A 12,837-nucleotide genomic window follows, 5' to 3' on the forward strand; every position below is an offset into this window, starting at 1 on the left:
TGTCAGAAAGCACTTACTCAATCCTATTTGAGATTACTTAACAGCTCAGAGTGGTATGATGGGCCTGATAAAGGGGTGCAGATTGCACAATGCCAGCCTACTGTGGTACGCTTCTAGTATTTGTAAGTTACATTAGCCTTATAGCTCCAGCACAAAACTGAGGAAGCTCGTCTTAGTGAACAACGCTGAACATGCTGTGGCTGTCTGTCTACGTCTCATATAAAAAGGACTGTTTAAATTGTGGAAAATCACAATTTTAATCTTGTTTTGGAGCTTCATCCCCGTAAATACGCACCAGATCTAAGATTAACTTTTAAAACAGGCTCGAACAAAGGTGGGTGGACCTCCTTAAAATGGTGCTCTGATAAGTATACGGCCGCTAGATGCAGGGATTAGTCATGATTAGTCACACAGCAAATTCAAAGATACACCTGATCTACTGCAGAACCTACTATTGAGGGACTGCATCATTTCAGCTTTTCAAACAATACGTGGGTCGAGTCTTTGCCTCACTTTCTGTGCAAAGCAGGATAATGCTCACCTTGACGCTGAGTAACAAGTCCATGAGGTCATGCAAACCAAGATTGTGAGGGAGGACCCGAACTGAAACACTGGCATTATAATCACAAATTACCAAAAAAAAACAAAAAAAAACGATAGAGGCAATGAAGTTTGTTTTTCTATTGTCTGGTGAAATTCTTGGCCTTGTCTAGTGACTCCAATTTGGCGATGGCTGTCGGGTCAGACAGGAAGCAGACAGATCCAGTTGCTCAAAAGACTACAGTCCACATCCATGTGGAAATCACTGACCTGCTTTAAAAGTATCCCACACGGTCAACAATGCGAGCTGTAATTAACCGGGATCATTCATGAAGTCACTTAAACCGAGCAAGGCTTATCTACACTAATCAACCACAAGATTAAAACCACCAACAGGTAAAAGTGAAAGTGACAGGTAATTGATCACCACTTACAAAAACATTTTGAAGAGTGGGATCTTAAAAGTTGGTGGCGTTTATGGGTTAGACGCAGCAGAAATGTGCACAAGTAAAGGTCTGAGTCATACTGACAAGGGCTAAATTATGATAAAGTCATAGTGTTTTGGTCCGAGCATCTCCAAAACAGTAGGGTTTCCATGTCTTCTGCCAGACATCAAGGCGGACTGATATGGTTGTATTGCTCTTGGCAGAAAAGCGAACCACCTGGGGTGTGTCATGTCTTAAAAACCATGTCTTGAAACCACTGTAACATTATATTTTCCCAGGGATGCTGTGAACGCAGGACTTTTAAATCCAGCAGCTGCACAGTCAGAGCTAATCACAGCTGCATAGCTGACATTATGGCATGAAGTCCCTCTGCAGTAAATTGATTTCTGGGAACACAGTGTGCAGGTGCCCCATCACCATAGTGACAGGAAGCATTTCTCCACCGACATATTTATTTATTTTTTTTAATTTATTGCGGTTTGAACCAAACTGCTGGAGAATCAATGGCTATTGTTTTACAGAGTGATTAGGCTTAAGCCTAAAGATCAAAAATAACCTGAAAAGGTTGCCCCTAGTGCTACACACATTTTCACGGCCCCGAGCTCTCGCACAGCACTCCCACTATCACGACTGGCCTCCTACGAAAGCATTCTGGCGATTGCTCGGTTAAGTCAAAGCTGGTTTTAATAAGTAAAGCCGTGCTGGAATGTTGGCGCGTAGGTGTTGTACCACCACATGTCACCCACGGTGGAGGACGGACCTGACCCACTGCAGCTCTCAGCCAAACTAGGGCTGGACTCAGCCAGTCCTGCCCCCTTCACCCAAAACACCACTTCTAGAGAAATCAAGAGCAGTGATGTGTTCAGAGAGGAACAAACTGTGACAGAGGCTCCAGAAGCAGGAGCCATATAAGGATACAGTGAACCCCAGTCTGAACTATAGTCATTCACTTGCTCCTCGCTGCAGTGAGCTTAGGTCCGGGAGAACAGTGGCTCATCATCTTTTAAAGGAACAGGCACTGAATCCGGTCGTTCGGATCAGGGCTGATGAGAGGGGGAGTGATAAAACACTCCTCAGAAATAGCCAAGGTGCTCATCATTAAACCTGTGTGAACAGTGTGGGCGTGGTCTTAATATTCCAATGAACCTGCATGACTGATCGCCTTTCGTCACTGGCACAAAATATTTTGTTTGTTACCTTGGCAACGCACTCAGCTTTAAGACAGAAGTTGTGTTTTTGTTTTTTACTTTGAATTGCACTTAGAATTTCACTTTTAACCAAGTTTCCAGCCAATTCACCTTAGCCTGCAACGCCACTTTTCTTCCGCCTTTGTGTTCGACTTTCCAGTACCTCAGCAAACTTCAGACACGTGCGGATTAAAGACGTCCATGTTTTTTCGAGTCCCAGCCACAGACGCTCCACCCTAAAGTTGATGGGGATTCTGATACTTTCAGTGCACTAACCATTGGCCTCAACGCCAGGATTCTGCCTGCTGTATTCTGATTGGCTCTCTGTGCATCCACGTACACGAAAATCTGTGTACCATTTTGTACTGATATTAGTCTGACGTGCGTCGCCTCCTCCTAGACATCATGCCAAAATAGCAGACTGGTGATTGGTCCTTGTGTCTCATTACCTGCAGTAGTAGGTGGTTCTTGGCCACGTTTAGTGGCGAAATGTACCGAACTCTTCCTAAAGAACCTGGCAATGCTAGACAATGTATTGTGTGATCTATACAAGGAAGAGTGGAAAGAGGGATATTAAAAGGTCTAAAGTCCATGTAGTGTATGTTACACAAAGAGGAAGTGAGGAATAAATGCGGTTAAAGAGGTATAAAGTTTGTGGTTTGTGTGTTTTATGTGAGGAAACAGAAATAACAACAGGGCTGAAGGTGTTTGAAGGTGAAATCACTAAGGATGCCTTGTAGTGTTAAGGTGGAAATGAAAAATCCAGTATGAAGCTGGTAAATAAGCTCCAGGGGTAAAAGTGGCAGTGGCTTATTCACTTATTTGTCGCTCTCCTGGGTTCTCTCATCATCAGAAGCAGAGGCATTTACTCCTCCGACAAAGGCTTTTACTCATTGAGAGCCTTGTGAGTTATAGTTCCAATTCATTTTGGATCTTAATGTACAGTAACTCAATGTAGTACTTTACTTGTGTGTAAATTAAGTCATAGCCTTCACTCATTGGTTCACAAGAACTGTATTGTAAACCACTTGAAAGATAATCAAACCAACAAAGTTTCGTGTTCAAGTACTTGTCAACAGACCAATTTAAATACACACCCTTTCAAATTCTACTATATATTTATATTCCTATGGTTCAACAGGTCTACAGGACATTGGCCTGCAACAGGTGGCCAATATTTGACCTCATATTGTTTAGGAAATCTTATCTTGTGCTAACAGGCAATTCAGACGACCGACAAGTGTGTGAATCAGCTTGGGAACCTGTCCGTCAGGAGATACTCACCGTGTGTCCAGCCAACCCCACTGCAGTGCTGGTGTCTGCGGTGTCTTGAGTCTCACTCATGGCTCAGTTTGCTTGTGTGCGCGTTGAAGTGTATTTGTGCGTTAGCCTTTTTCTCTTTCGCTCAGACTCAGCTGGGAGCGTTCGGGCAGCATAACCTGAGTGAAAACACCAACAAAATAGATGTGTTAAAGACGTTCTTCAAAAACTACAGCAAGATCCTTTACACGAATAAAGTCATTGCTTAGTTTTGACAGATTTCGTTGAATAAGCCTCCTCCTCTGTTTACGCTTTTGTTCATTGGTCTGTTTTAAGTTGATGTCTCCACGCAACCAACAGTTAAAACAGCTCTTCAAAATCCTAGTGATGGTTTACATAAATAAAACTAGCCAAACGTCGCTTGGTTCTATATGGCTGTATTTACAGAGCACCCTCATCATTACCGGGAGGTCAGTTGTTTACAACGTGATGGCAATTAGATTACAACACAGCTTTAGGGAGGCACACAAAGACCAGTGCATTAAAATAAACAGCCTCATAATCATTTCATCTAAACCGAGAGAGAGAGAGAGAGAAACAGAATCGTGCACAGTGAATCACCGTCTAATAAATTATTACCACATTTTCCAACAGAAGAGTGTAGAGAGAGAGAGGGGGTTGGATACATTTTGGTTTGTGCCTCCTACACAACAAGACCTCTGAGCCTGACAGGGAAGCCGTGTGTGTTTGAGCTGTTTTCTGCATTCTGCACCTATTCGGTTTCAGGCGAGCACTTCCGCAGACCTGTCTGGGGAGTGTTCATCTGGCCAAGGTCAGAGCTGGCAGGGATGTCTCCTCCAAGTCAGCCGGATGACTAATCACTCTGCCAGGACGCTGCCCACGAAACACTCCCTTTCAGACGTTCACTTACTATTTATTTTGCATTTCAAACTATCAGAGGGTCTGTAGACGCCTCTCATTCTTAGTGAACTCAGTTGAATTAAGAGGGGGAGCCGATTGTGGACGCAGACGTTCGCTCGTGTACGCAAAGCTTGTCTAATCCCCCACACAAAAGCTCGACTAAAACAAACATCCTCAAAGTGATGTTTGAATATGGACAGGGATCATCCTTGACATGTTTAATGAAGCTTACGATATTTAAAAGTGTAATAAAAGATCACTGCACAGGCTAAACGACTCAGTTGGAGACTAGTTATATTTTCCACAGTTTGACACTGTGAGAGTATTGAAGCTCTCATCTCTTTATTAAGCTTGTTTTCAGGGCTGACAGCTAGTGAACAAATCCATAGTCAAGAGATTTTATCTGCTGTATTAAATCTGCCGAATTATAAAACTGATAACAGCCCAGGCTTTCCTCGCTCTTCGCTTTAAAGCAGAGTTCCTGTGAAACATTGATTCCAGTCAATCCCAATTCTTGGTAAAGCCCCAGTAATAAAAGGAAAACAAAGAATGAATCAGAGTAAATTCCCCGGTGACATGGGGTCTCGCGCCTCTGAAGTACAGAACCCAGTACAGTAGTTTTAAAAGGGTTGTGATTTCTTTAAAAAGACCGTGTTTAATTGACTGAATAGAGATTAAATTAAAAAAATAATGATCAGCAGGTTGTAAGTCAACTGTGCAGTCTCAGGTTGTGAGGTTGAGGTGGTCTACACTTCTTGTGGAAAGACTAAAGTAGCTGGATCCACGCAGAGGCCGTAGAGTTCACACACTAATATTTCAGAGTGAGGAGTTTAAATAGAACCTGTTCCAGGTGCTTTATCAAATCAGCAAGAAAAAAGAAAGTTGCAGGCTGCCCTCAAAGGAAGAGTCAGTCCAGCTGTTAATGGGCAGGCTTTCGTCCTTCAGAAAGTGCTGGAGTCCTGCCGAGGGTTTCTACAAATGTGTTTGATAGCGTTCCTTATCCACTTCCTCAATTTCCTGAAACTTCCTGCTTGGGTCTGTTCATTTAGTTCGCGTGTGAGGCACAGAACTCGAGTGAAGTAAGCACTTTCCTTTCAGAGGGGCCCTTAACGAGCGGGACATAATGACGATCTCAGGGCCTCCCTTTTGTTAATTACAGGAACTTTTATCAGTCTCGCTTCCGAGTTTTCTCCTAAACTCAGAGAAAACAGAGCGTCGCTATAAACATGATTACACAGTAGAGGACCGATGTAGATCCGTGGGCATGGAGGGAGGCGAAATCCTGCCTGTGAACTCAACCAGAGTTGAGACAATGCGCTGAAACAAAATCCATGAATGCAACAAAGGTACCGAAGGCACAGCGGGGTTCAGTTGTGTTTAGTTTAGTGTTGGTTCAAAGTTAAAGAGGGGAATGAATCAGCAGAGAGGAAAAACTTATTCACTGTGTCTAACAAAAGACATACAGCACAGAACTCAAACTCAAAACTCAAAATATATTTTGTGGAAATGTAAGTAAAACAAATGCTTATGAAGTGAATGAACTCAACCAACAGCAACAACATGCTACAGAATAAACAAGAAGCCTGCTCTGATTTCTCTGCTGTGTTTCTCACATGTCTAGCCTCTCTGTGAGCGCACAGTGATGGAAAGAATGCCACTTGAAGGCGCCACTTAAACGGGGCAGAAGGATCATCTCGACCGAGCAGATAAACACATCTCCACTGTTCAGAGCAGCAGCTGTCACGAGGTTTAGTAAAGTAAGTTAACGAAGTTATTTCGCCTGAGATTAAACTCCCCAATGCAAAAAGATGGATTTAAAACTCAATCACAGACGGATCCAATTACGAGCCAATGTCAGTATTATTGTTGATGGCTTGTGTAAGAAGACACTAGATTACTGCTGATGGAGGACAGGAGAAAGTCACATTCCAAGCGCTCACGAACCCAGAATCAAAGCGCCACTGAACCGGAGAGGCACAGCGGAGCGGTCTCCTCTGTGGCTTCTTGCTGCATATTTCAACTGCCGACGTTTGCCAGCAGAAACAGGCGAAATTGACTTTAAAATTGGACAGGAAACATTTTTTTTGCAACACAGGAAGATCTGTTTTTTTCTCTCTTTAAAAGGGAAACACGGAAAGTATGTTCCCGTCCTCTTCCAAGTAAACACGACCATTCATTCTCTCAAACACTGCGACTACATGAGCGGCTATTAAGTAAGGAATCAAATTAACAAGAGCGAGAGAAAACAGAGCAAAAGCTGAACACAAGCACAGGCGCAAGAACAAAAGCAGACACTGGGAAAACGTGTGTTCAATCAGTGCTGAGTGACACTGACAGAGGGGCTGAGTCCAGTTTGGCAGAGAGAGGGAAAACTAACAAGATGGACATTGGGAATCAAATGGAAAGTGGGAGAGAGACAACAAGAGAAACAAAGACAGAGAGAAATGGAGAGAGAAAGAGACAGAGAGAAAGAAAAGCCGGTCTTACCTTTAGAGTGCTTACTGCAGGGAGCCTACAGCCACAGCGGTCATTGTACTGCGATGGCAAAACCTACTGTGAAAGCGACGAGGCACGGAGCAGAAGAGAAAGAACGAGGGAGGGACGGGGAGGGAGGGAGAAGGAGGGGCAGAAGGAGGAGGAGGAGGGAGTGATTGGAGAACGCCACCAATTTCCTGACTCAAGTAACACACTACCCCCTTTTTACCTTACCCTCCAGCTCTTGCACTCGTCCTCCATCTCTTTCTCTCTCTCTCTCTCTGACACACATTCACACTCACACTGTTTACTTCCAACCGCTAAACGTCCACTGATCCCCCTCCCCACCTCCACCACCGCGATTAGGCTTCCTCCTTTAGCCTTCTGACAAACATGTGACCATGAGGACATGACTCAACACCACAGCTCAGGGCCTTAAAACTCTGGAAATCTCTCTGTGGACACAGACACACCCCTCGTGTCTCAATACACTCAGTACACGCACATTCTGAGGTCAGCATGAACCAACATATATTAGGTTTCCCCTAAATCCCTAATTCAGTTAGTCTCACCGTTGATGGGTCTTGAGCATGTCATCCCTTATGATGTGCCTAGCGTATGACATAGTACTGGGCGATATGACCTCACAGCAATCTCACGATCAACCCAACATTTTACCTCGATTATAATTAATGAACGATGATGTGGTTTGGTTTTTAGGCTCGTGCTCTAAATATGCTCCAGTATTAAAAGGTGGGTTATTTATTTCAGCCTCATTTTTTGAGCCATGCACTGTTTATATTTGGTGATGTTATTGTGCTTCAAGTGTTGAAACAGACGTCTTTACATTCAGTTTTGTCGAAAAGCGTCCAAACCACACGCATTTATCTTTGGTACAAGCTGCTCCAGTTGCTCGGTCAGCCTCTGTGTTTAGGTTCTCCTACATGTGGCAGATTGGATGGGGTAGAGTCCCCTGACTACAGCGTAGTAGTGTGGTGTTACAGGGAGAGCACATGAACACAGTGGAGACATTAACAGAATTAACCAATAAAAAAAATAGGGTGAAAAGAACTGCAAGAAAAATCAATTTGATATAGAGGCAAATTACGTTGGTAAGTTCTGAATGTCACTTTTGATTAATTTTCTATGAGCAGCCCAGCCCTGGCATGACATAACCAGGGAAGCTCAGTTTGAGGAGTTTTCTACAAAGAATATCTTTTAGTATATTTATATATATGTCTCTATTTTTTTTAACCCAATAATTAATGGCCTGAGTTAATTAATTACCAACACTGTAGAAGGCAGGATGAACATGTCATTACTCTCCAAAGAAAAAAAAAAAAAGTACTTCACTTTGAGTCTATTTTTAAGTTCTCTACATCATTTGAACACAACAAATGTGAGCATTTCATGGTGGATGAACCAATAGACAACTATTTTTACTTTGACTTCCACTGAAAGTAACCCGATACACATTTCTTTGAACACGTTTCCTTCAAAATGCCATGTTAACCACCATCTCTTTTTACCCTGTTGCTAATTTAGTAGCTTTTTCACTGCATTAGCCTTGTTTTGTGGCAAGAAGCAAAGTTCAGACCTCAAACCCTTTGCGGCAGCTTAACTGCACTCCTTTCGGGGTAAAGGGAGAAGTGAGTGAATCTGACTTCCCACTGAACTACCATGTTAAGACCTAACACATGCACAAGCACAGACCTTCAGAGAACCGTGCACAAAAGGCAGGTTGGCACCAATGGCACTGACTCAATGAAAGCGCACTGAATTGGACCAGTCATGTGTTAAGTCCATTTAAAGCAACAGAATGGACCAAACAAACAGATTACAGGTGAATAAAGTAAAAACTATCTGAGATACTCAAGTTCAAGCTTCAAAAGGACAACCCACAATGCTTCATTCATCGGAAAACCTTTACTGAAACTAGAACTAGAAAAAGTTCTACCACCTGCTTGGTGTTGCTTCTCTGTGAATCTGTAGGTCATTTCTGATGATGACTTGTGACACGCTTACATTAGCCTAATTAGCAGTTGACTTTAGGCATATAATCATCTCCCTTTGTGCTTAAGGGTGTGAAGACATTAGCTATTTGATCTCCACTGTCGTCTTAGTGGTGATTTAGGTCAAATACAGTGAACATGCACAAGGCCAAAGGCTAATTGACGGACACCTGATCGTCCATTATTTCTTCTGAAATTGAGCGTATCAACAGGTAGTTTGATCCTCATTTGCCTTCTAATCTTCTCAAAAAAGGCTTTACACTAAAAACAAACACACATTTTGTTGAGACTTTAATTGCACACAGACACAGCATTGGAGAGGGTCCGGTTCTGATGTCGGGTGATTAGTTATGGTTAAGGTTTAGTTCTGGTACTACAGAGCGCCATCACTCCAGCCATGGCAGTTCCACTGCTCCACAGCCTTCTGGCCCATGCTCACAATTGGACCTGGAGAACTTGGGCTCATGTGCAGTTCCTCCAGAGTAAGCCACTTTATTTAACAGTTATTTTTCCCAATTGTGAAGATAAAAGATGTAAGTCCACTTTAAATAAGCTGAATTCACTATTTATAACCTCTTAGACATACACTGTATTTGAGAGCAATAAAGTGGAAAAGAAATACAATTTCTTTCAAAAACAATCTAAGGAAGTGTTGCAATGTGCTGAAGGCTGATGTTTATCGCAGGTTATAGAACTATTCATTAAGTGCCTACTCATGTTCCATCCATTATACATTTAATAGTCAAATCAAAACCTTTTGCACAAACACTGACATTTTAAACATAAAAAAAGGGTTTAAAGGTGGGGACGCTAGGCTCGCGCTCTCTGCTCACAACAGGGAAATGGCATTTTGGAGGTTTTTAGGCTCAAAACTTTGCGTGAACTGAGATTGGTGGGTAATATGTGACTTATTTTTGCTGTAGATGAAACTGACTCGACATTCAGAAGAGCACTAATTGCATTAAAGTAAACACAGGGTAAAAGTGCTACAAAACTAAACAACTCAAATTACAAACAAGTTTCTGTGGTATTTCAAACAGTGAGTAAAAACTTAGCCAAGTTACACTCCAGTCATGTACAGTCAAGAGTCGTTTTTTCCCCTTAAACCCACCTTTCCACTTTCAAAGGCGCGGAGCTTCTGAACGTAATCAAACCAGAGAACAGTGTTTTCCCACAATGGTAGAGGTTGCCTTTAAGAAGCAGCAGACATTGCTAATCAATCAAAAGTTGGTTTCCATCCCCTTCTGTTAACAAATCTTCCTTTTTCCAAATCAATCAACAACTGGAGTAATCTGTCCCACCTCCACCGGTCCAAAACTACCCACAGTCACTACTCACCAAAGTGGAGAAGACACGGAATCACACAAGACATCCAGTGACCATCGCAAAGAAATGTAGTTCTTTGGGGAAAGTTTACTGTTTACTGTCTTTAAAAGCTAAGTTTTCAGAAAATTGCTGTGACTTTGTTAGCATCATACATTCATTCATTATCTGTAACCCTTATCCAGTTCAGGGTCGCGGTGGGTCCAGAGCCTACCTGGAATCATTGGGCGCAAGGTGGGAATACACCCTGGAGGGGGCGCCAGTCCTTCACAGGGCAACACAGACACACATTCACTCACACCTATGGACACCTTTTGAGTCGCCAACCCACCTACCAACGTGTGTTTTTGGACTGTGGGAGGAAACCGGAGCACCCGGAGGAAACCCACGCAGACACAGGGAGAACACACCACACTCCTCACAGACAGTCACCCGGAGGAAACCCACGCAGACACAGAGAACACACCACACTCCTCACAGACAGTCACCCGGAGCGGGAATCGAACCCACAACCTCCAGGCCCCTGGAGCATCATACAACATGATTTTAATTGGTTTTGCAACATTAATATAAAACCATCAATTAAAGCATTAATATAAAACCTTTCAGAGGTGCTGTGGAAAAAAGTGAACCTCTGTTTCTGTAAAATATCCTATATGTCGCCTTACAAATGAAAAACACTGATCTATATTGGTCCTTACTACAAGACGGAGGATGCTGAGGACACAGCGTAGGCACAGTTACAGCCAGCGATTCAGTGAAAGCAATAGTCTTACATCACTCTCACTTTCACTTGTTCTCACAAAGCCTGTATCCACCACTAAAGAATACATCAGCATTCAGTTATGATAAATCAGAGGTAGCATAACTTACCATCTAATGAGTTCTGATTACCCAATAATGAGGTCCTGTCTAATAATTATGACTTAGCATCTCATAAAACGAGATCGTATTCTTTCTCATCATTAGTTTGAGATAATATTTCTTCATTAAAAGACAGGTCCTCATTTGAGATAGAAAGTAACTGTTATGAGACAGTAGGGTTTTATTATTAAATATTAAGATGAGAATCATCGAGTATGTCGACATTGAGATACTAAATTGTGAGATATTAAATCACCTTTATAAAAAAATGTGGTTACTTTAATGAGATAGTAGAGCTTTACTGAGACACTATGACATCATTATGAGATAATTGTTTTGAGACAGTAAGTCATTAAGAAGTCAATGTGAGACAGTAAGTAATCACTGAGACACCAATTAATGTTGTGAAATATTAAATAGTCTTTAGACGAGATATTAACTTGATAAGATCATGAGATACTAAGTCATTATTATGAGATATTAAAGCATCCTATAGTAAGTTAAACTGAAGTGATAGCAGAGATGTATTATGAGAGGAAGTCATCATAATGAGCTCTTTATAAATGACTAATACAAATTAAAGAGTAAATAATATTAAGACGTTTGCTGTACCTGACAGATGAGGTATAACAGCAAACACCGCTCACCTGTGTACGTGCTCTCCTCCTCCTCCCCTCCTAATTCATTTCGGGAGTTTGTTGTCGTGTGCGTATTTTAAAAGGGAAACATCGGTTACTTTAATTCACAATACCGGTTTCAACTGTTTATCTTCTGATATAGTCCTATATCTATTCACTTTTGACTCTGGTAGCACAGGTTAGCGCTCTCTAGCCAGTTAAACGGACCCAAGATAGGAAGTTAGTGTAAAAAACGAGTCTCGGCCGTGAGTACTACTCTTAGCCCAACTTTAGTGAGCATTTCAGGCGGTCTGTGTTAGATTTCTATTTGTTTTGGACGTCTTGGTTCGCGTTCAATGTTATACATCCGCTCCTCTGCTCGGCCTTCGCTTAAATGACCGTTTCTCTGGTTGCCACGCGCCACGGCTCTTCAACCGCAGCCCGCTGCCACAGCCTCAGCCAATCACCGGGCGGTGGGGCGGGTTCAAGAGCCAATCACGTTTCCGCATGACACGTCATCGAACCAATCGCATTGCGCTCACAGAGAGAACGTAAAAGGAAACTCTCGTGTTAACTCTTTGTTGAGCGGGGGGAAATGAAACGACAACCATATATACACAGCTTTCCCAAAACATAAGAACCTCCTCATTGTTTCCATATTTATTGCCCTTTTTATCACATGATCACGATACGTTTGTAAACCCCTCTTTCATTTCTAAAATGCTTACAACTGTACCCATGTCCTACTTGAATTTAAATAAAGGTAAAAGGAAGCACTGTGTACAGGTATACAAATGTTTGTTTTTGGCAGTATTTATGCTTGAGGTATCTTTTGGATCATAGCCTATACAAACTGGCTAAGGATATTTTCAGAGTAATGGGCAAAGCACTTCATTAAGTCGCTCTGGATAACAGCGTCTGCTATCAGACCTTAAATGTAAATGTAAATGTCACTGCTGGACTGAGAATAGACCACCAACATAAAATATCCAGCAGATAGCATCTTGTGGGCAGCATCCTGTTTCCACTGATGAAGGAGTAGAAGACGGCCAACACAAACTGCAGATACCTACTAACTCTGACGTTACATCTACCAGGTGGACCTATGATGTAGGAGTGTTTAACAAACAGAGAAGACAGTGTGGACACAGTGTTTAAAAACTTCAGCAGCACTGCTGTGTCTGATCCACTC

The 12,837-nt window shown here is 42.4% G+C and overlaps 1 protein-coding gene across 2 annotated transcripts in view; it reads right to left on the bottom strand.

Annotated features, from left to right (window-relative positions):
* Positions 1–12,031, bottom strand: part of slc4a2a (solute carrier family 4 member 2a) — a 33,599-nt gene extending 21,568 nt beyond the window's left edge. Inside the window, exons 1-2 of one of the 2 annotated variants that reach the window (XM_066681852.1) lie at positions 11,676–12,031; positions 3,458–3,612 (exon numbers count right to left, since the gene is read on the bottom strand). In XM_066681852.1, the coding sequence (XP_066537949.1) occupies positions 3,458–3,517 (60 nt within the window). In that variant the 5' untranslated portion in view covers positions 3,518–3,612; positions 11,676–12,031. Of the gene's footprint in view, positions 1–3,457; positions 3,613–6,841; positions 6,898–11,675 lie in introns of those variants that run through there. The other variant, XM_066681853.1, reaches the window with a different exon arrangement.
* Between the last annotated feature and the right edge of the window lie 806 nt (positions 12,032–12,837).

This window comes from Hoplias malabaricus, chromosome 9, assembly GCF_029633855.1.
Source record: "Hoplias malabaricus isolate fHopMal1 chromosome 9, fHopMal1.hap1, whole genome shotgun sequence".
Lineage (NCBI taxonomy): Eukaryota > Metazoa > Chordata > Actinopteri > Characiformes > Erythrinidae > Hoplias > Hoplias malabaricus.